At 37.9% G+C, this 24,990-nt stretch overlaps 1 protein-coding gene and 2 pseudogenes across 3 annotated transcripts in view; 2 read left to right on the top strand and 1 right to left on the bottom strand.

The window, feature by feature from the left end:
• Positions 1-3,272: 3,272 nt before the first annotated feature.
• ZNF268 (zinc finger protein 268) overlaps positions 3,273-24,990 on the bottom strand; it is a 72,750-nt gene continuing 51,032 nt past the window's right edge. For all 3 annotated transcript variants that reach the window (XM_057744633.1, XM_057744630.1, XM_057744631.1), the window contains 3 exons: positions 11,487-11,613; positions 11,129-11,215; positions 3,273-6,840 (listed from right to left, as the gene is read on the bottom strand). In XM_057744633.1, coding sequence (XP_057600616.1) covers positions 4,364-6,840; positions 11,129-11,215; positions 11,487-11,613 — 2,691 coding nt within the window. In that variant the 3' untranslated portion in view covers positions 3,273-4,363. The remainder of the gene's footprint in view (positions 6,841-11,128; positions 11,216-11,486; positions 11,614-24,990) is intronic.
• Positions 12,659-13,201, top strand: LOC130858332 (chromobox protein homolog 3-like; annotated as a pseudogene).
• LOC130858345 (signal recognition particle 9 kDa protein-like) lies at positions 15,295-15,548 on the top strand (annotated as a pseudogene).

The raw sequence follows: 24,990 nt of genomic DNA, 5'->3' as shown, positions 1-24,990 counted from the left end.
ATAGACAGAAGAAATTTTGCATGTTTTCAATTAAAAGATTTTTGACCCAGGACATGACCTGTATTGGTGAATGCTTCCATGTGCAGTTGAAAAGAATTTGTATTCTGATGTTGGATGTTCTAGACATGTCTACCAGGTGTAGTTTGTTGATGGCATCATCCAGTGCTTCTATAGCCTTGCCAATTTTTGTTCTCCAAGTTGTTACTGAGAAATAAATGTTGATATGTCCAATTAAAATGGTAGAGTATATTGCTCCCTCCAGATCTGTTTTTGCATGATTTTGAAGTTTTCCTGTAAAGTACATGCACATTTAGGATTGTCTTTTTGGTAAAATGATGCTTTTCATTATATAATGTTCCCACATATTCCTGATAATTCTCTTTGCTCTGAATATATATTTACTTCCAGAAAAGGGCACATGTTTTCTAATATCATCTCTTAGGCTGGGAGATAGGGTGGGGCTGAATCAATCTGACCTGCATTCCAGCTGTCTTGAGCTTTCTTGAAGCTTTTGGTTGATTTAGTGCAAAACTACCTTCAGATATTTTGAGGGCAGATCAGGATGTTTCCCTCGGCAGGGCCTGGAATCTGAGTGTGGAGATGTTGTAGAGATTTGCTTTTGCTCACAGCCAAGTTGTCAGCTTTCAGAGCTGTGCAAAATGTCCCCTTGCCTTACAGCCTGTAGTTTAAATACTCGGTGTAGTTTATTTTGGTTTTTCTAAATAGACAATCACATCTGCAAAAATAGGATTTTTGTTTCTGCCCAAAACCCGAATACCTTACAACTTTTTGTTCTCACATACTGACTAGAACTGCCATTACCCTGCTATCATTAAAGTGATGCACATTCTTTAATTTTCTTAATTTACTAAGGTATACATCTACTGTTTTATCATTAAGTATGACATTTGTTAGTTTTTGGAACGTATTCCTTCCAAAGATAAAGGAGTTAATTTCTATCTCTAATTTAATAACATTTTAAAGCCATCTATGTGCATTATAGCCCATCAAATGATTTATTTACACATATTAATACATGCCTTTTTTTTGGGGGGGGGGGGTCTGGTAGTGTGGTTAATTTTACAAAAAGACTTTCTAATATTAAATGTTCCAAACACCCAATGTGTTTTAATTAGGATCAGATTCAGGTGCATATAACAGAATCAACTATCCTTCCAATGAAAAAAGAAAAGATGTCTTGAACAAGACAGTTCACCTCTCTTTTGTGTAAAGATCCCAAGGCTTCGTGGTCTAGGGCTGGTAATAGCAGCTCCATCATATCAGAGAGCCACGTCACTCCTGTCTCTCTACTGCACTCAAGCAGATGGCTTCCACCTTGAAGAGGAATTCAACTTCTCAGATGGCTGCTGAGTCTCTGAACAACCGGCTTGTTGCATATTGAAAAGATGAAAGGACACTAGAGGGCTTTCCCCACTTGTTAGTGTTCCTTTTGAAAACCCTTCCCATTATCCCTCTCAGTAATCTCTATGTCCATTTCATTACTCAGAACTAGTACCATGATCACACTTAGCTACAAACAGAACAGAGAAATGTAGCTTTTTAGCCAGGCACATCACCACTATGAAATGCAGTCATACTGTTGGTAAAGAAGCAATACTGGGTTCACCACTAACAGTCTGCTACACTTAACAAAGTCATGACTTTAAAAAATAAAAACTCTACATTAGATGCATTTTTGCTATAATTCCATTTAGTGTTTGTTTTTGTTTTTGGCTGCGTCAGGTCTTAGTTTAAGCATGTGGGATCTTTGTTGTGGCACACAGGCTTCTCTCTAGTTGTGGCATTCGGGTTTTCTTTAGTTTTGGCCCAAAGGCTCCAGGGCGTGTGGGCTCCAGAGTGTGTGGACTCTGTAGTTTGCGGCACACAGGGTCTCTAGTTGAGGCACATGTAGTTGTGGCACATGGGTTTAGTTGCACTGTGGCATGTGGGATCTCAGTTCCCTGACCACGGATTGAACCTGTCTCCCCTGCATTGCAATATGGATTCTTTACTGCTGGACCACCAGGGAAGTCCCCCATTCAGGATTTTTAAATTTATGTTTACAAATGACTGTCACTTTCCCCCAAAACGTCTACTTCCTGTGAAATATTGTAAAATATTAGAATTATCTTTCCTTTAACTTTCCTGCAAGTTATCAACTATTATTGAAAGTCTCAAGAACCTCTTTCTTTTCTGGGGCTGGGGCAGAGTTAGAGGAACTAGGTAGGTTTTTCAAGCCAGAGATTCAATTCTTAACTTTTCTATTTTGCTTGCTGCTTGCAGATCAATTGATTTTTTTTTTTGTTAAGTTTCATTTATCTGGAAAATTTTCCATTTCACTTAAGATCAGATCCAATCCAGCATTATCCTTTCACAGAGTATGTGATTTATGCCTTCAACATTATGTTGACGTCTCTGGCTTCTACTGGGGAAGTCTGCGTGTGCATTTGCATCACACAATACAGCACCTTTAAAATCTAATTGACCCTGGATAGTGGGAAACAGAATATGTGTTTATTCTTTACTATGTGTATGTATCTTCCTTGGAACATCAATGACAAAATATATATTCACATTTTCCAGATTTAGGGCATAGACTGTAGCAGACACCTGGAATTCTTTCCTTATGCAAGCCTTCTCTTCCCTTCTGAAAATCATCATTCTTCAGTTCAGGTCTCCTGACACTGGGATCCTGCATAATGAGCTGAACACATATGAATTTGGCATTCAAACGTCATTAACTATTTCCTTCAAGGAAGAAACACTTTCTTTGGGTAAGAGATGGGATTCCCTGCTTAAATAAAGAGCACAACGTAGTGGATGTTCCAGAAATATTTGCAGTTTTGAATCCTCATATTTCTCCAAGAGAGCCCTAGCCTAATTTTCAGATTAATGCTCATTCACACAAGGTAACTGGTGAGGCTGTAGGAAAAAAACCTGACTTTGTCAGTAAGCAACTGGTAGAATGACTTTTCACCAATCTGAATCTACAACTATACACACACATTTCAGCAGCATCACTTAAAGGTATCACTTAAGTGTACTGAGAGGATATGAGATAGCTCAGGTTAAGAGAGAAGAGAACTAGGGCTAAAAAGTGACAATAAAGCTATTCTGGGTAATCTATACAGTAAGAAATAATTAATACTTGAAGCAAGATGCTACCAGAGAACAAAAGTGAAGTTTGATTTTCTGTACTGAAGAGTCCATTAAAAACAAATTCTAGACTATCTCAGCCAACTCCTGTCAGGGCACCTTAAATGATGGTCCCATCATTACTGCATACACTGTGAATTCTCTTAAAGAAAATCAAGGTGTTCTAACCAGAGAGGGCAGAACAGATTCCAGATACATAACTTCATGAAATGTGCACTATACCAATTACATAACTAAAGAGGTACCTTTCAGGACCATTTACAAAGGATACAAAGTAATAGGAAAGGTTTAAAGTATTGAAATGCATGTTAATGCCATATTATTCTAGTAACAAGTTGTATTTTTAAAGAAGAATGTTCCTATGCAGAGTAGAAACCCCTGGGAAATGGTATTGTTATCTAGCTAACTTATTATCCAATGCGGCATTCACAAGAATATGCCAAACTACACAGAATGTATTTTATACTACAGAAAGGAAGGTAACATGTGACCATCTCTGCAGGCCATACAATGTAATCCTTACTGTTATCCTAGTTATTACTTTTATTTACACAAAAGTCTTTATGTTTTTTTATAAACACGCCTATCATTGATACTTGAATAGTTTCTCCAATCTTTTCCTAAAACTCTGGAACATCTGGAACATAAGTTCCCTTAAATTGTAAAGCAAATTATTTTTTCCATTGAATCAAAATATTGGTAAAGAAACCTTCCTGCTAAGGCTTTACCCCATCTGAAATATGCATAGATTTTCACTCATTCAAACATTTTGCCTTTTTTTTTTTAACGGGAAATTTGTTATTTCTAGATGAAGAATTTCCCTTATAGCTTGGTTTCTCCAAGGTATGAGCTTCTGGTACCTGCAATTCATTCGTTTATATTTTCTCTCATTAAAATCCTAATTCATAATAAAGTATGAATTTCAAAGTACTGTATTCAATATTCATTTGTACTATGGAATTTCCTCTTTGAGGATGTTAGTATATTAAAAAATGCCTTTCTGACATTCATTTCATTCATATGGTTTGTCACCGGTGCAGACTTAAAGAAAAGGTGCGACTTCCTGGTAAGAACTTTCATAGGGTTCACTGCTTCCACAGGGTCCAGTGTGCACATTTACTGATTATATTTTATGTATAAAAAGCAGCATTCTGTGGATGCCCTTCCACATGCCATACATACATGGTGTACAATAAGATAATTCCATTTACAGAGCTTCTTTCCTGTACAAGTTTTCTGGAAATTCCTGTGAATTCACTTTTGAGAGAAAGTTTCTTACATTTAATTCACCATTATGTTTCTCATCTGCATGCATTCTCTGATGCATAATGAGCTGTGACTTCCAACAAAAGGCTTTCCCACACTCAGTACACTTACAGGGTTTCTCTCCTGTGTGAGTCCTCTGATGTGCACTGAGAATGGATTTCTGAGAGAAGGTTTTCCCACAGTCGCTGCAGCCATAGGGTTTCTCCCCTGAATGAGTTCTCTGATGTACAATTAGCTGAGATTTCCTCAGGAAGGCTTTTTCACACGCGTTGCAACCATAGGGCTTCTCTCTTGTGTGCATTCTCTGGTGTACAATGAGTCGTAATTTTCCACTGAAGGATTTCTCACATTGACTGCATTTATAAGGGTTTTCCCCAGCATGAGTTCGCTCATGTACAATGAGTAGTGACTTCCAAATGAAGGCTTTCCCACACTTGTGACATTCATATGGTTTCTCACCTGAATGAGTTCTCATGTGTATAATAAGGTATGACTTGCTACTAAAGGCTTTCCCACACTCACTGCACCCATAAGGTTTCTCCCCAGCATGAGTTCGTTGATGTGAGAGAAGCTGATCTTTTCTATTAAAGGCTTTCCCACATTCACTGCATTCATAGGGATTCTCCCCTGTGTGAATTCTCTGGTGTACAATAAGCTGTGAATTGAAACTGAAGGATTTCCCGCATTCATTGCATTCATGTGGTTTCTCTCCTGTGTGAGTCCTCATGTGTATAATGAGGTAGGACTTGCTCCTAAAAGCTTTCCCACATTCAATGCATCCATAGGGCTTCACTCCAGTGTGACTTCTCTGATGTACAATGAGCTGTGACTTCAAACTGAAGGCTTTTCCACACTGATTACATCCATAGGGTTTCACCCCAGTGTGTGCTCCCTGATGTACAATGAGCTGTGACTTGAAAGTAAAGGCTTTCCCACATTCACTACAACCATAGGGTTTCTCCCCTGTGTGGGTTCTCTGATGTACAATAAGATTTGACTTTGTATTAAAGGCTTTCCGACAATCACTGCACTCATAGGGTTTCTCTCCTGTGTGAGTTCTTTGATGTATCACAAGCTGTGACTTCAAACCAAAAGTTTTCCCACAGTCACTGCATTCATACGGCTTCTCCCCTGCATGAGTTCTCTGGTGTGAAATGAGCTGGTATTTCCGACTGAAGGCTTTCCCACATTCACTGCATTCATAGGGATTCTCCCCTGTGTGAATTCTCTGATGTATAACAAGTTGTGAATTGAAACTGAAGGCTCTCCCACATTCCCTGCATTCATGGAGTTTCTCTCCGGTGTGAGTCCTCTGATGTATAATGAGGTAGGACTTGCTCCTAAAAGCTTTCCCACATTCAATGCATCCATAGGGCTTCACTCCCATGTGACTTCTCTGATGTACAATGAGCTGTGACTTCAAACTGAAGGTTTTTCCACACTGATTACACCCATAGGGTTTCACTCCAGTGTGTGCTCCCTGATGTACAATAAGCTGTGACTTGAAAGAAAAGGCCTTCCCACATTCACTACAACCATAGGGTTTCTCCCCAGTGTGAGTTCTCTGGTGTACCATGAGGTTAGACTTTGTATTAAAGGCTTTCTGACAATCACTGCACTCATAGGGTTTCTCTCCTGTGTGAATTCTTTGATGTATAATGAGCTGTGATTTCAAACCAAAAGCTTTCCCACATTCATGACACCCATAGGGTTTCTGTCCTGAATGAATTCTCTGGTGTGAAAGAAGCTGGTCTTTCCTACTGAAGACTTTCCCATATTCACAGCATTCATAGGGATTCTCCTGTGTGTGAATTCTCTGATGTATAACAAGTTCTGAATTGAAACTGAAAGTTTTCCAACAGTCACTGCATTCATATGGTTTCTGTCCTGTGTGAGTTCTCTGATGTACAATGAGGTAGGACTTGCTGATGAAGTCTTTCCCACATCCATTACATTTGTAGGGTTTTTCTTCTGCATGAGTTTGCTGATGCACCACAGGGTATGACCTGCTGCTGAAGGCCTTCCCACAGTAACTGCATTCACAGGGTTTTCCTTCCATATGTATTTGTTGGCATATGAGCTGTGACTTTCTGTTGGCAGTTTTTCCAGACTCATTACTTTCACAGTATTTCATTCCAATAACAGCTTGCTCATGTTTAGAATGGAATGATGATTCCTTATGTGCATGAAACCCATTAGGATTCTTTCCAGCATAATTACTACTGAAATCTATATTGTGTTTCAAGCTCTTTCCATTTGCAACACATTTGTGAAGGTTTTGACTTGAAGAAACATAATCTGTACTAAGAAGACATAGTTCTCCAAATGCAGTACACTGATAGCTTTTTGCCATACTTCCCAGCTTGCCTTGATTTTCCTGATGCCATTCCATACAACCGTCAATTTCCCAGACTTCATCTAGAAACAAAAATACTCATATGATACAAACACAAACATGATGCTAGCATAGCATAAAATTGCCTTAAAAATACCATGTCATGAGGTTTTCCTTAGTTTCAAATATCAGTTCTGAATGTAAACAAAATCTCAAGTGTAAATGTACCCAAACTCCCGGGTTCTCGGGAAAACCAAGCAAAACAAAACGTGAAAATAGGCAAAGGGAACTGACAATAAATACAGTCTTGAGTTTCAAAATGTTGCATAATGCCTTCTTCAGAAAGCACAAGGAAAAATGAGCAAGATATGAAGAAGTGGGAAGGGATCTCTGAGCATTAGTTTCATTCAACAAACAATTTTTAAACATCTATTATGTGCCAAACACTGTGCTAAGCTCAGGAGAAAGAGCAGAACCCCTGCGATTGGTTTATAGTCCTCTATAAAGTTCTACTGAATCGCCAAATAGATGAAAATAAACTCACAAGAAACATCACTGAGTTGTTTCAGAATGCTGATGACAAGCAGCAGCTAGTAAAACTTCCAGAGAAACCAAAAAAGTTTCAAATAATGGATCAAAATTTAGAATGGATCTAACTTCTCATTTGCATCACTAGAGGAGAAAAACAGAGCATTTGGGAGTAAAGTATATCACATGCACTCTTTCACAGGAATATACTGTGAGAGATGTTCTAACAAAACTGACCAAGAAAAAAGATGACACATACACATACACACACAAAAAAAACAGAAAAGAAAATCTAAAAGGAGATTCCAGGATAAAAATTGTACAACCAAGTCCTGAGAAAAGTTAGGTCACACTGGGGCAAGTCAAAAGACATGGGAGTGATGTCACCAGGAAGATGAAATTGACAGAAGCACTAACTTACCTGAATATACCAAAAGAATATTTAGACATGTGAAGAAGAGTCCGGGCTTAAATTAACTATAAATACATTAATAATAACAGAGAAAACTGCACAGGGAAATAAAACAACTCCAGAGAAAAAGTGATTTATGAACAAAAACCAACCACTGCACACTTGCGTGATTTACCTGTGAATAACATTACACAGACGTAAAGATGTAAAAACTGAAGACTGACCTACGTATGAAATAGCTGGATTAGGATGATGCAGGGATGGGAAGAGAGTGTGTGTATCATGGGGAAGAGGATGAAAGAGAATTAAATCTTGACTTTCACACTGAATAATTAGAGCAGAAAGTGAAGGTGCAGTAGAAAAAGCTGGTTATTTAGAAAACATGGAGGTAAAGACCATAAAAAAGGGCTACAAGACATGAAGTCGTTTTTCTCTGGAAGGAATGATAAACAGAGGGGCAAGGTGGACACAATGCTGTTTAAACACAACCCCCCCCACCCCCACCAAATCCAAAGATACAAAGTAGACAGGGAACAAGACACAGGACTAAGTCCTCAGGCACAACAAATATTTGGAGGTTGAACAGAAGAGAGAATGGGTAGACCTGACCTGGATGTCCCAAAGTAACAAGCTGACCGAAGCAACAGACAGGAAAGGGTACTAGGAGAACACAGCATCAAGTCAGGTTTGAAGACAGCAACATCACAGGATCTTAGTGCCCCATCCCAGGTTTCCCTACACCCTACATCTGAACCCTCTTATTCATTTTGTACACAACCTACAGATTATATTTTCCCAAACATCGACTTCCAACTGGGGCAGTGCCCACCCCCATGCACTGAGAAATGAATATGAGCATGTGTGACTCTTACAATAGCTGTGGAGGGAGTATTACTGGCTACTACATGGTCCTAAAGTCAGCAATGTTTCCATCAAGAAGAAAACAGGCCAGTGAGTAACTGATCTTTGCCCTCGAATCACATTTGTTACGTTTGGTTGTCAGTATTGTCCCTGTAGACTCTCAGGGCTCATGGATACTGAGTGTGTACCTCACCCATTGAATCCTTCGGCTGCTGGCACCACACTCCTGCCTACTTTTCCTTGGTCCCCACAGGTCTGGCATCCTTCATGTCATTTCCCAGGAAATTTAATGAATTTACTGTTGAGCATTTTCTTTGCAACAATTGCAGAAAATTAGATGATTGCTGGTATCTCAAGAGACAGCAGAAATAATTCAAGAAATAAGGACAGAATACCAGGCCCAGGGAGTAGTAGACAGGAACTCACAAGATGAAAGATTGTTTAAATATGATTCAAGACTATATTAAACATGATTACTGGCTGTGGCCCATCTTGAGTCTAGCCACAGAGGACAATGGAAAAGGAAATGATGCTAGGAGAGCAGAAGCCTGGGCTCACTGGGCCACAGCCATGGTGGGAAACCCCGGCAATGCCTGCCCAGCCCAGGTCCCAGTGCTTCCCTGTGGCACCACTGCTGCTGCTCTCCCAGGACAAGGTCCCTGCTGCACCCACCCTGTGCTTCTCTCTGCTTCTCTACCTGTCTGCCTGGTTGTACGGGGATAAAATACCTTTCATTACTGATCTCTAGACCATGCGGAACCACCACCAGGTCTGGTTGGAAACAAGGTTCCTAGCCTTGCACTAATAGAGTAAAAGAATGAGGAGAGGTGACAGCATATTTTTGAAGATGGATGGATGGAAAGAAGGGGGTGACTGGATGCTGCCTGGCCAAAGAGGTAGACGAAGGTGGACAGTGCTGCCCACCAAGCAGTTCTGCTGCCCTTTTCCTGGCTGGCAGAAACTTGATTTCATGTCCTACCTCCATCTGTAAGGCCATGTGCTTCAGTTAGAAAAATGGAGAACCATCTCCACACCCCCCAGCGAAAGTGAAGCACGATTCATCGGAAACATCAGTGATGGTCCCGTTTCCCTTGCCAGAGTCTTCTTTACTCAGGGATGTGTGATAAAAATCTAGCCTACTGAACACGGTAAGTCTGCTGGGGCTTCCTGACATAGATTTTAATGTCTGATTAAAAGGGCCATGTGGGAGGAAGACAGTCTTTCTTCTTCCACTGGCCACGGGTATACCTGCAGGTGTTGGCTGGAACTGTAATACCCATCTGATGACCACAAGGGGAGGAAATCTGAGAAATACTAACACAGAATGGCAAGGCAGAGAGAGACCTCTGGGGATTTAGTGAGGCAATCACTTAGTCATGCCTCACATGCCTTTTGTGATGTGTGGTAATAAATCACAACTGCTTAAATAGATTGATTTAGGATTAATCAAAAATTGCAACTGAAACAATCCTAGTATTACAAAGATTAACTGTTGACTTATCCTGCCACACTCATGACAGAAGGCACAGGTGCTGAGGGAAATACAGCTGACAATAACATCAGGATGGACTAATAGTATAAAAAGAATAAAGGTATAAATTTGGCTAGTAAGTAGAACAAGCAAGAAATGAGATAATACTAGCTTTGTTTGGGGTAGGAATTGAGAAGATGACTTATTTAAATAAGTCCTTAAAAGACTTATTTTTAAAGGACCAAAATAGTAACAGATTATCCAAGACTAGTGAAGAGAACAGCATAGAAAGGAGATTTAAGTACACTCCCAAGTGCCAGGAAAAAGAACCAGGAGCAGAGCAGGGCTAACAAACAGGCAGGTGAGAAGTTATCATACAGCTATGGGGCAGCAGTTCTAAAAAATGAGAGAAGGGAGTGGCCCACGAAGGGAAGATGCCCTGTAGACCAATCGAAGCCAGTACCAAAGGGCAGATGAAAGAGGAATGGGCTGTCAGTCACCAACAGAGAAAGAACTAGTCTAAATCCTGAGTGTAAGTCTTTCAAAACTTACAACCTGCAAGGAGAGTGGAGAATATAAGAAAGACTGTTTGGACTCAGAGGGCAGGGCAGGCGAGGCCACTAAAGCATGAGCAGAAGGAGCTCTCTGTCGTGCAATGTGAGAGTGGGTTCATGGGGCGTCACTGAGTAAGGGCGGGGGGAGGTTTCAGGCAGGATAACTGACACAATCAAACCATGCAGGAACACACTCAGAAAGAACAGTGATGACAACGTGATCAGCAAGGAGACGCAGAAGGGGCAGAACCTCCTAATAAACAGGTTTCCAGGAGAAGGAAGCTGGAACTGTGGTTATCGAATGTGAATGTAAATAATTTAAAATAGAGAATAGAAGGGGTGTGAGAGTCACAGGAAGTGAAGTAAAGAGGAAAAGTGTGCTTAAATGCATAATGAAATGAGTCCATCACCACAGCAAAGGAAGAAGGAAGCTAAGAACGCAGAGAGGAGATGAACTAAGAGTATGAACGCAAAGCGAACATCACGTTAGGGCTCACACCAGCCCTGAGTAAGGAGGAGGCAATGCGAACATCCTGATCACTCACCTGCATGGCCCTCACCCAGGATCTGCATCGTCCACAGCTCTTTTTGTTCCAACTGGACAATGACACTGGGTTTGCTGTGCTGATACCCTGTGAAAAGAAAACCACAGACAACTGGGCCAAACTGCCTGTGACCCAGGGGTTCAGAGGAACAGGGAAGACACAGTTTAGAGGTGGCATGAGCAAGTTGCCCTTCTGTGTTCTGGCAAAGTAAACACCATACAACCAGCAGATTCTGATGCCAAAGGGATAGTAAGGAAATCTGGTCTCTAAGCATAAGCCCCAAATCACCAAGCATTTTAAAAAAGTGCCCCAGCTTTCAGCAACCAAGACTCACTCCTTTCAGGGAGGCAGTACATACCCAGGGACACCAGGTTGCTATAGTTCTCCAGCATCACACTCCTGTACAGATGCTTCTGAGCTGGGTCCAGCAGCCGCCACTCCTCCCAGGTAAAGTCCACAAACACATCCCTGAATGACAGTGGTCCCTGAAACAGCAAACCCCCATTCAACCACAAATCATTTTACTGAGTTTGTAGTAAACAAAAAGTTGCCAAGGGTGTCTGTTATTTACATGATACTTTGGGTAAAAAGCAAACGTTTATTGAAAATATCCCATCAATATGCACTAAATCAGTTAACCTGTCATTCAATGAATGACATGTGCCAGGTACTCAACGAGATGCAGGTAACATAAAATGGATGAAAGACAGTCCTGCCTGCAAGAAGTGTTCAGCATTGCAGAGAAAAGCAAAGATTAAACACATAAAAATGTAATAAGAAGTCAAAGATGCGGAGACAAAAGAACATGCAGAGAACATGGTCCACAGGAGGAAGCGAGCAATGCTGCTCAAGTATTTCAGGCTGAGTCTATGTAGGGCCTACAGGAGCCACCAATGAAGAGAAGACATGTTAAAATTTGGTGGAATAAAAGAGGTAACAGCTGTAAGTAACAGCCACTTTGTGGGGCAACAGACCTGAATATGAAGATACACAGATGGCGAATCAGCATATGAAAGGATGCTCAACATCGTGTCATTAGGGCATTGCACACTGATACAGTGAGACACCATTACACACCTAGAATAGCCTGAAATTTTCAAAAATGGACAACATCAAGTCTGAGAATGAAATTTCAAATTTGATGAAAGACATGAATATAAACATCCAAGAAGCTCAACAGACTCCAAAAATGATGAACTCAAAAAAACACACATACTCAAACTTTCAACAGACAAAGACCAAGAAAGAACCTTGAAAGCATCAAGAAAGAACTGACTTGTTTCATACAGGGCTCCTCAGTAAGATTATAAGCAGATTTCTCATCAGAACCTTTGGAGACCATAAGGCTATGAACCCATATATTCAAAGGGCTAAAAGAACACAAAAATTATCCATCAAGAATCTTATATCTGGGGTGTGGCTGGAGCTTCAGGCACGCAAGGCCAGAGATGCCGCAGACCTGGGATCCAGAGCAGTTCAGAAGCAGTGAATAATAATAGCTCTTCAAGTCTGCAATAAAAAACAGCCTCCAATAAAACTACATTGCAAAAAATGGGAAAGAAACAGAATGGAAAGAGTAAAAACATTGAAGAGGCACAACCTGAAGAATTTGTAGTAGAAAAAGTACTGGACCGACGTGTAGTGAATGGGAACGAGGAGTATTTCCTGAAGTAGAAGAGATTTACAGATTTAGACAATACTTGGGAACCTGAAGAAAATTTAGGTTGTCCAGAGTTAATTGAAGCATTTCTTAATTCTCAAAAAGCTGGTAAAGAAAAAGATGGAACAAAAAGAAAATCTTTATCTGACAGTGAATCTGATGACAGCAAATCAAAGAAGAAAAGAGATGCTGCTGATAAACCAAGAGGTTTTGCCAGAGGTCTTGATCCAGAAGGAATAATTGGTGCCACAGACAGCAGTGGAGAATTAATGTTTCTCATGAAATGGAAGGATTCAGATGAGGTGGACTTCGTGCTGGCAAAAGAGGCAAATATGAAGTGTCCTCAAATTGTAATTGCTTTTTATGAAGAGAGACTAACTTGGCATTCCTGTCCAGAAGATGAAGCTCAATAATTGTTTGCATTGCTTTATATATATATATATATATATAATCTGTGTCTTGGTTTTTTGATTTATTAGTGTGAAGAAATAACTACATTATAATGAAAATCAAGTTTGTTATGTTCTTTTGAAGTAGTATTGGGGAAGTTGTTGGGTTTTTGTTTTGTTTTTTGCATCTGTAGTACTGGTTACTTTGAACAAATCAAAGCTTTCTGTAGTTGCTTCCTTTAGCAGAAAAGAACACTTGATACCACGGTAGGTTATTTCCTCTGCATTAGAGAACAGCTTTTCTAAATGTTGGGGGAAGGCTCCATAGTCATTACTCAATCAGAATTTAGAATCTGCATTTAACTCATATATGCCTAAGGCCCATTCTGGGTTTTTTGAATGTGTATACATAAAATATATATGTAAATGGTTTGGGATTTTTTGTTGTTGTTGTTTAAATACATTTACCAAAACAAAAACAGATTTTCACAACCATGAATAAGCCCATGTTTCTGGGATTCCATCATTTTGAGCAGTATAAGAAATCACTTCAACTTAAAATGAAAAATTTAAGTCTTAACCTTTCAAGTTAAATAATTTTGTAATTAAGTAGACAAATTAATGTAAACAATTTAAATTGGATAATTTTTAAAGCAGTCTTATCAGAATCTGCATCCATATCTACAGTCATATAAATGTACTTTTATATGCAAAACCCCTAAAAGGAAAATTTTATCACTATCAACAACCTCCCCGCCCAAATGAAAAAACTAGAAAATATCTGGTATGTTTTAATTAACCAAGCAAGACTTAGTTAAACGGACATTTAAAGGTTCCTTTTGGTGAACCATTCTTTTACAAGAAGTTGAAATCCCTGTGCTATATTTACTGAAAGGCTGTGATACATGTAATGTCTCAGACTTGTTCATGGAAACCTGATCAGATGGTTAGAGATGTTGGCAATATAGGATCTGCAGGACTAAACGAGTAAACAAACTTTTCTAATCTAAACTTGATCTGCGTGTTTTTTTCAAACTTTACCCCAACCCATTTCTTACATGTATGCTCAGTCTTCTCAGTATTTGGGGTTACTGGTTCAGCAGAAGCCAGGAAAAACAATAACTCTGTAGCAATCAGAATGTTATTCAACTGTATATTGTTTACTTCACTGTAAATACTGATGAACAGTGGTCAATAAATAGTTTTATATTCCAAAAAAAAAAAAAGAATCTTATATCTGACAAAACTTCTTCAAAAGTGAGGTAGAAATGACATTCCCAAAAAAACAAAAAGGAGTTTGCTACTACTAGACCTGCTTGGCAAGAGATGCTCAAGGGAGTCATGCAGATGAAATAAAAGGACACTGACAATATCTTGAAGCTCTCTGAAGAAATAAAGATCTGAATAAAGGTAAATACCTGGGCAATTATTAATGGCAGTATTATTTTAACTTTGATTTGTAACTACATTTCATTCTCTACAAAATTATAAAAGACTAATGCATTTGAAATAATTACTAGTTTACGTTTTGGGGCACACAATGTATTAAGATATAATTTTGTGACATCAACAATCAAAAGGGATGGGACAGAACTGTAAAGGTGTTTGTATGTTACTGAAGTTAAGCTGGTGTAAATTCAAATCAGAATTTATGCTATAACTTTAGGAAGTTAAATGTAATCCCATGGCAGCCACAAAGAAAAGAGTTATGATTTACACAAAAGCAAATGAGAAAGGAATTTAGACATTTCACTACAAAACTTCAACTAACCACAAGACAGTGATGCAAGAATTGAAGGACCAAAAAGCTATAAGGTATATAGAAAACAGCAAAATGACAGAAATAAATCCCTCCTTATGAGTAATTATTGTAAGTATAAATTAAACTCTCCAGTGAAAAGACAGAGTTTGGCAGAAGGGATTAAAAAAAACATGACCCAGCTATATTCTGTCTACAAAAAACTCACTTCAGATGCAAAGACACAAACAGATCAAAAGTGAAAACACAGATAAAGATATTCCATGCAAGGTGGCAGCGGAAGGTAAGGAGGTAGGTGGGCTGCACTGCCTCTGGTCCTCAGCTCTGCCTCCCTCTGCCGTTCTGCTGTGCGCCCACGATGCAGAACCAGACCTGGGAGGAGTTCAGTCGCACAGCGGAGAAACTCTACCTCCCAGACCCTATGAAGGCACGTGTGGTTCTCAAATATAGCCATTCTGATGGGAGTTTGTGTATTAAAGTAACAGATGATTTAGTTTGGTGTATAGAACAGACCAAGCTCAAGATGTAAAGAAGATTGAGAAATTCCACAGTCAACTAATGCAACTTATGGTGGCCAAGGAATCCCGCAGTGTTGCCATGGAAACGGACTGACTAGTTTGAAATGAAGACTGTCATGTTCATGTCATGTAAATATCTTTTGAATTTGAGAAAGTGTTGGGACAGAAAATACTTTATGTAACTAAATGGGCTGTTCAGATGCTGAGAGATCATTTTTTGTACTTTGATTTTTAATGTTTACTTTAGAGAGCTAGGAATGTAAATGCTTTCAGTTAAGAGTTTATTTATTTTTGGAAATGGCACAAGAAATGCATTTGTCTTGGAAACTTTTTGCAGATTATTTGATGTTAGGCAAAATAAATAACTACTCTCTGCTAAGTCTGTGTCAGTAATTTGAAAATGAGATATCAAGAAAAGCCAGTTGTTCCTTAAATTTAGTTAATCTGTCTTTAAAGAAAATTAAATGTAATCATTTTGCTGGACTGATATAATTCTTTTGGAGCATAAATTTTGTGCTATTGATGACCAACAAATATAAGATACGGTAACTGGAACTAACTGTGCACAACAATATAGCTGATTATATATAGTAGTGTAGTCTCAATTATGTTTAAAAATAATTATGAAAGCAAGTATGCTTTACCTTAAACTTTACAAATTTAAACTATATTTTTAAATATAAGGCATTCATAGTATCAGTAGTTTGTTGAGCAAAGATTTACTTTGAGTCTAATTTTCAGTGCTCAGAAACATCTGCAGTTACTTTAAATGAATGAACAGAATGATCAGTAATTAAGTGAAACCACCATATTACAGAAATATTTGCCACATATTTGCCAGCTGTATTTTCACAGAAGGGCTAAGGATTATTTGAACTGTTAAATTTTTGCATACTTCTATGACACCCCAGCCCAATTCCCTCATTACTTAACCAAGGTGTTAAGTAAGACTGTCACAACTGTTTTCCATTAAACCAGAAGTATATTATTTTATATTTATCTTATTATGTAACCTGAATTTTATCACCTAAATATAATGTTCACATGTTGATTCCTACATTAAAATATTTTTTGTTAGGAATTTGTTGTGTTGACCAACGTTTTAACATGGGAAGTTCCATTAGCCATATGAATTTTGGCATATTTCAGAGAGGTCAGTAAATAAAATATATTGTTTCTCTTTAAGTTTTTAAATTCTCAAGAATTATTGATTTCTTGACTGGGATATCCTGTATTCGTTTAGACTAAACTGAACCTAATGATGCTATGCTATGTGTACACTTTTTTTATTTTGCTTCTAGGTACTTTTATTACATCACTTTCTCTGAGCTATATGCTGTGGCATTTTGTTTTCTTAATTAAGAAAAGTAACATCAAATAGTGTAAGGTTTTTTGGATTTTGGGTGTCTTCCCCCCATAATGGAATAACCTGAGGGTTTTTTTGCCTTTTCTTTCTCATTTACATCTTCCACGTTCTAACACTACTTTATGAAGATAACCTGGAAGGGGAGGTCCTTCTTTTGAGTTCTTTGAGTCCCCGTAGCTTGTAGCAGTGATTAAGAGCAGAGTTCCAAGGCAGAGTGACTGCGTTGCAATCTTAGCTTCACCATTCCCTAATTCTGTGGCTTTTGAGACGACACTTCTCTAAGCCTCCTTTTTCTTCTCTGGAAATTGTACTGACAGTAGTATTCATAGAGCTTTCAAGATTAAATGGCATGATGCACTTTGAGCCCTTAGCACAGTGCCTGGAACATAGTAAAGCTCAATAAACAGTAGCTATTATTACTATTATTGTTATGATTATTTTTCAGGGGAATGAGTATAAGTAGCCAGCTCTTAGGTTTTCTCATAATTTTAATTGAATAGTCATTTATAAGTAACATCTGCCTTTTCTACTGAGCTATGTCTATTATCAAATGCCATTTTTGGTAGATGGGAAGTAAAACAAGACTGTCCCCATGGAAAGTGTTCTTATGTGGTAGGAGAAACTGAAATCCTTAAATCTAAAACATGTTTATTTGTATCTATACAAAATAAAGTTATTGAGAGAACTGAGGGAAAAAAAAGATATTCCATGGAAGTAGTAACCAAAAGAGAGCAGGGGTGGCTATACTAACAACAGACAAATCAAAAAAAGGTTATAAGTTACAAAGAAGGAAATTACATATTATTAAAGTTTCACTACAGCTAGAAGATAGACAATTATAAACAGTTATACCGAACAACAGATCACCAAAATATATGAAACAAAAAAATGACATAACTGAAGGGAGAAATAGTTTTATATTAATAGTTGGAAATATCCCACTCCCAATAATGGACAGAACATTCAGAATGAAAATAAGGAAACAGAGAATTTAAATAAACTAGTCCTAACAGGCATACAAACAATATTCTACCCAAGAACTAAATACACATTTTTCTCAAGTACACATCAGAGGTTTTCCAGGACAGACCATATGTTAGGCTGCAAACAATAGATTTAAAAGATAAACATCATACAAAGTATCTTCTCTGACCACACAGGGTGAAGTTAAAAATCACTAAAAGAAGTAGGGGAAAAAAGGAAAATTCACAAATTTGTGGGAATTAAACAACACGGTCCTAAACAACCAATGGATCAAAGAAATCAAAAGGAAAATTATTAAATACTTAGACATGAATGAAAACAAAAGACACCATAAAGTTGTTGGGATGCAGCAAAAGCAGTGTTGAGGGGAAATTTTACAGTTAAAACACATATTTAAAACAAGAAACATCTCAAATCAATAATCTAACTTTACAACTTAAAGGAAACAGAAAAAGAACAAATTAAACACAAAGGTAGAAAAAAGAAGGAAATAAGAACACAGATACACAAAATCGACACTACAAAAATAGGGGGAAAAAATCAATGAAACCAGAGCTAAGTTCTTTGAAAAGATCAACAAAATTTGATAAACTTTCAGGTAGCTGGACTGAGAGAAAAAGAGAGAAGACTAGAATTACTAAAATTAGAAATGAAAGTGGGGAAATTAGTACTGATTCTACAAAAATAAAAATGATTACTGGAAAGTACTATGAACAACTGTATGCCAACAAAGTGGAAAACCTAGTTGAAAGGAATAAATTCCACTTGTGTTTCTATCAAGATCAAATCACAAAGAAATAGAAAATCTGAACAGATCTATAAACTAGTAAGGAGATTGAGTCTGTAATCAAAAATCTGCCCCCCCCCCCCGCCCAAAAAAAAAAAAGAAACGCCCAGGCTTCACTGGTGAATTTTAACAAATATTTAAAGAAGTAACAACATCAACCTTCCTCAAGCTTTTCCAAAAACCTAAAGAGGAAGGAACACTTCCTAAGGTCTGATGCCAAAGCCAAAGACACTATAAGAAAACTACAGACTAATGTTCCTTATGAACACAGATGCAAAAATCTTCAATAAAATAATAGCAAATCAAATTCAGCAGCTTACTGAGAAGATTATACACCATTACCAATGGGATTTATTCTTGGAATGCAAGGATGGTTCAACATTTGAAAACTACTCAGTGTAATACATCACACTAACAGAATGAAGTTAAAAAAATGATTCGCTCAGTGCAGATTATCTCAATAGAAGCATATAACAAAATTCAACACTTTCATGATAAAAACACTCAAGAAAGCAGGAATAGAAGGAAAGTGCCTCAATATAATAAAAGCCACATCTTAGAAACCCACAGTGAACATCATACTTAATGGTGAAAGACTGAAAGCTTTTCCTCTAAGATCAGGAACAAGACAATAATGCCTGTTTTCACCACTTCTATTCAACACAGTGGTGCAAGTTCTAGCCAGAGCCATTAGGCAAGAAAAAGAAATAAAAGGCATTCAAACTAGAAAAGAAGTAAAATTATCTCTGTTCATGGACAATATCATCCTATACATAGAAAATCTTAAGAGTTCAACACACACACACACAACCTAGTTAGAAGAAATGAATTCAGTAAATTACAGGATATAAAGTCACACACCAAAATCAGCTGCTTTTCTAAACACTAACAATGATCAATCTGAAAAGCAAAGTATGAAAATGATTCCATTTATAATAGCATCATAAAGAAGTAATAAATAACCTAGCAGGTAAATGACTTATAGAATAAAAACTAAAAACCTTGCTAAAAGAAATTAAAGAAGACATAAATAAATAGGAACATACTGTATGTTCCTTAATATTAAGATGGTAATACTACCCAAAGTGATCTACATATTCAACACAATTCCTAATAAAATTCCAATGACTTTTTTGCAGAAATAGAAAAACCCACCCTAAAGTGCTCAAGGGACCCTGAATAGCAAAAACAATCTTGAAAAAGAACAAAGCCGGAGGACTCACATTTCCTAATTTCAAAACTTACTACAAAACTACAGTAATCAAAACAATGCAGTACTGGCATAAAGGTAACAATGGAATAGAACAGAGTCCAGAAATAAACCCTTGCATGTATGGTCAAATGATTGTTGACAATGATTCCAAGACCATTTATGGGGAAAGGCTCTCCAACAAATACTGCCAGGAAAAGTGGATATCCACATGAGAAAAAAATGAAGGTGGACCCTCATCTAACACTGTATATAAAAATTGACTCAAAATGGATCAAAGACCTAAATGTAAGACCTAAAACTACATAAACCCTTAGAAGAAAACACAGGGCAAAAGCTTCACAATGTTAGATTTGGCAATGACTTCTTGAGTATGACACAAAAAGTACAAGCAACAAAAGAAAAAAACAACCAATTGGACTTCATGGAAAGTTAAAAAATTTTTGTATCAAAACACAACACAAACATAGTAAAAAGGCAGCTCCCAAAGTGGGAGAAAATATCTGTGAGTCACGTATCTTATAAGGGATGGATATCCAGAATATATGGAGAACTAAAACTCAAGAACAAAAAAACAACCCATTCAAAGTGATCAAAGGATTTGAATAGACATTTCTCCAAAGAAGATACAAATGGCTAATAGCACATGAAGATGCTGAACGTAACTAATGAGAAGAAAAATGCAAATCAAAACTATAATGAGATTCCCCTCACATCCATTTGGATGGCTATCAAAAACCATGAAAATAACAAGGGTTGGCAAGGATGTGGAATAACTGGAACACCTGTACACTGCTGGTGGGGATAGAACATGGTGTAGCTGCTGTGGAAAACAGTTTGGTGGCTCCTCAAAAAATTAAAAATTAGAATTACCATATGGTCCAGCAATTCTACGTCTGGGTATATCACCAAAGGAAGTGAAAGCAGGGTCTTAAAGAGATATTTGTACATCCATGTTCACAGCAGCATAATTATTCACAGTAGCTAAACATGGAAGCAATCCCAGTATCCAGTGATGGATGAACAGATAAGCAAAATGTGGTATATACACAAAACAAATTATTATTCAGCCTTAAAAAGGAAGAAGTTCTGCAATGTGCTATAACCTTGTGAACATTATGTCAAGTGAGACTGTCAAGCCAGTTGCAAAAAGATAACTACTGTAGAACTGATACCACTTACACGAGGTAACTAGAGTACTCAAAATCATAGAGACAGAAAGTAGAACAGTGCCTGCCAGGAGTTATGGGGAGGGGGAATTGGGAGTTACTGTTTAAGCTATAGATCCTCAGTTTTTCAAGAGGAAGAGTGTTGTGGAGATGGATGGTGGTTATGATTGCCAATGTTATGAATGTATTTAATACCACTGAATTGTCACTTAAAATGGTTAAGATGATAAAAGAAAATATGTGTGCAGAATATGTATGCTCAAAACTACAAATACTGATTTAAAAAAATCAAAGACCTTAAAAAATAGAAAGATACAGGGTGTTCATAAGTTGGAAAACAGTATTATTAAGATGTAAATCCTCCCTAATTTGATTCACAGATGTACTGTAATTACAATCAAAGTCTAACAAGCTTTTTTGTAGCTGATTCACAAGCTCTTCTACAATTAATATGAAAAGGCAAAAAGCTAGACTAGTCAAAACAATCCTGAAGAACAAAGATGCAGCACTCCCACTAGCCCACTTTAAGACTTCCTATAAAAGCAAGATGGCATAATGCTGGTGAAAGATTAGACACAAAAATCAACGGAACAGAAAAGAGGGCCTAGAAATAGACACACATAAACACTGTCTCTTGAACTTTTTTTTCTTTTTTTCCACAAAGACACAAAAGCAATTTAACGGAGAAAGGATCACTTTTTCAACAAATGGTACTGGAACACTTGCACATCCATAGCCATAAAAAATGAACCTCAACACACCCCCCCACACCCTATACAGAAACTAACTAAAAATGGACCAGACTTAACTGTGAAAGCTAAACCTATAAAAGTTTCAGAAGAAAAAAATTTTTAATTTGTGCACTTTTGTTTGGGCAATGAAATTGTAGATATGACACCAAAAGCAAAACCCATTTAAAAATTTAAATTCAGAAAACAGACTTTATCAAAATTAAAATATCCTGCTCTGTGAGAGTTGGTGTCATGGAAATGAAAAGACAAACCAGCGACTGGGAGAAAATATTTGAAATCACTTTTCTTATGAAGGAATTAAATGTAGAATAACAAAGAACTCTTAAAAATCAATGACAACAGATGACCAAAAAACACATGAAAAGATGCTCAACATCACTAATTAGTAGAGAAATGCAAATCAAAACTACAATGAGATATTACCTCACACCAGTTAGAATGGTCATCATCAAAAAATCTACAAAATAAATGCTGGAGAAGGTGTGGAGAAAAGGGAACCCTCCTACACTGCTGGTGGGAACGTAAATTGGTACAACCTAAGGAGAACGTATGGAGGTTCCTTGAAAAACTAAAAATAGAATTACCAGCAAACCCACTCTTAGGCATATACCTGAAGAAAAACATAATTTGAAAAGATACATCCACCCCAATATTCATTCCAGCATTATTTACAATAGCCAGGACACAGAGGCAACCTAAATGTCCATCAACAGAGGAATGGATAACGAAGATGTGGCACATATATACAATGGAATATTATTCAGCTATAAAAAGAATAAAATAATGCCATTTGCAGCAACATGGATGGACCTAGAGATCGTCATACTGTGTGAAGTAAGTCAGACAGAGAAAGACAAATATCATATCATATCGCTTATATGTGGAATCTTAAAAAATGGTACAAATCTACAAACAGAGATACAGTCACAGATGTAGAAAACAAACTTATGGTTACCAGGGGATGGGGGGAGAGACAAATTGGGAGTCTGGGATTGACATATACACACTAGTATATATAAAATAGATAACTAATAAGGGCCTACCATATATATAGCACAGGGGACTCTACTTAACACTCTGTAGTGGCCTATACGTGAAAACAATAAAAAAAAAGTGCATATATGTATATGTATAAAGATTCACTTTGCTGTACATCTGAAACTAATATAACATTGCACATCAACTACACTCCAATAAAAAATTTTTTAATTAAATTTAAAAAAAATCCATGGCAAGAAAATAACCCAAGTAAAAAAATGGGGGGAAGCTCTGAACAGATACTTCACCAAAGACACAGTAAGAACAAAGCACATATGAAAAGATGCTCAATAACACTAGCTAGCCATTAGGGAAATGTAACTTAAAACCACAGTGAAACACCATCTCATATCCATCAGAACGGCATGAGGATGAGGAACATGGGACTCTCATTCACTGCAGGTGGGAAGACAAAATTGCAAGCAGCTCTGGAAGACAGTCTCGTACAAAGCTGAACAAAGAATCGCCACGCAATCCAGCAATCATGCTCCTCGGTATTTAAATGGCTGATCTGAAAACTCATGTCCACACAAACATCCACAAGTGACTGCTGATGGCACTCATAACCACCTGAAACTGGAAGCATCGATATCAAGACTTATTATAACCAAGACAGTGTGAAACTGGCCTAAGGCCAGAAAAGGGCTGTGAAACCAAACCATCTGTATGGGCGCCTGATATCCGACAGGTGGCACCGCAGAGCTGCAGGCAGAGGTCAGCCACTTCAGTGTGACTGGGCAATCAGACAACTTGTGAAAAAAATAAATCTTGACTCCTACTCACATCAAACATAAATATTAGTTCTAGACATATTGTGAATCTACATGTGAAAGGTAAATGTGAACAAAGAAAGATGTCTTCATGCGCTCTGGATAGGAAAAAAGTTCTTAGATTAGACACAAAAAACACTAGTAATAAAAGAAAAAATGTATAAACTAAATTAAGTTAAAATTAGAAATAGCTGTTCATCAACAGAACAGAATGAAAAGGCAAGACAGGAAAAATGCCCAGCTTGTAAACAAATCCTGAACAACAGTTAATGCTACGCATACTGAAGTATTTAGAGGGAGGCCTGCTGACGTCTGGAATATATTAAAAAATACACCAAAAATAAGATGGGTTAAGAGATGCAAGGGGTGGAAAGATGGACGATGAGACAAGCAAGTGCAGTAAAATATTAAGGGTAAATTCAAGGTGACGAGTACACAGGTGTTCACTGCAAAATCCTTTCAATTTTGCTGTGTGTGTGAAAACTGTCATAACAAAATACTGGAGGTAAGAGAAGCACCCCAGGTAAAATCTGAATATGGATTTGGTATCAAGTTTGCTTTAAACCTCAATGTGCATGAATCACTGAATCTTGTTAAAATGAAAAGTCTGATATAATAGGACTGAGGGGGGGCCTGAAACTCAGCATTTCTAATAAGCTTCCAGAACATAAAGAACTCTTTTCAGTCAGCAGGAAACAGACCAAAAATACTGATAAAGCGTAAAAAAGCATGCTAGCAGGAAATGCAAAGTAAGCCCATACAGAGACGCCACCACACCAGATGGCTCAAATTACAAAGAAGAGTACTTCAGAGCTGGCAGAGAATGTGAGGCAAGTGGACACCAGACACTGCTGACGGCCCTGTAAGAGGACAGTGCTTAATGAAACAAGGTGCTTAACGAACAATACAAGCAACACAGCAGGATACACATGCACATGCCCTCGACATAAATTAAAAATGCATTCACACCAGAGAAAGAATCAAGATGGAGGAGTAGCAGGACATGCGCTCACTCCCTCTTGCAAGAGCACTGGAATTACAACTAACTGCTGAACAACCATCAACAGAAAGACACTGGAACTTACCAAAAAAAAAACCACCCCACATCCAGAGACAAAGGAGAAGCCGCAACGAGACGGTAGGAGGGGCGCAATCGTGTTAAAATCAAATCGCATAAATGCTGGGTGGGTGACTCACAAGCTGGAGAACAGTTATACTGCAGAAGTCCTGAGGGTTCTGAGCCCCACGTCAGGCTTCCTAAACTGGCTGTCCAGCAATGGGAGGAGGAATCCCCAGAGAATCAGACTTTGAAAGCCAGTGGGATTTGACTGCAGGACTTCCAAAGGACTGGGGGAAATGGAGACTCCACTCTTGGAGGGCACACAAAAAAGTGTGCTCACCAGGACCCAGGGGGAAGGAGCAGTGACCCCACAGGAGACTGAACCAGAACTACCTGCTGG

Source organism: Hippopotamus amphibius, chromosome 8 (assembly GCF_030028045.1).
Source record: "Hippopotamus amphibius kiboko isolate mHipAmp2 chromosome 8, mHipAmp2.hap2, whole genome shotgun sequence".
In the NCBI taxonomy this organism is placed as follows: domain Eukaryota; kingdom Metazoa; phylum Chordata; class Mammalia; order Artiodactyla; family Hippopotamidae; genus Hippopotamus; species Hippopotamus amphibius.
Note: the sequence above shows the minus strand (reverse complement) of the source record. Positions and strands in the feature narration are given on the sequence as shown.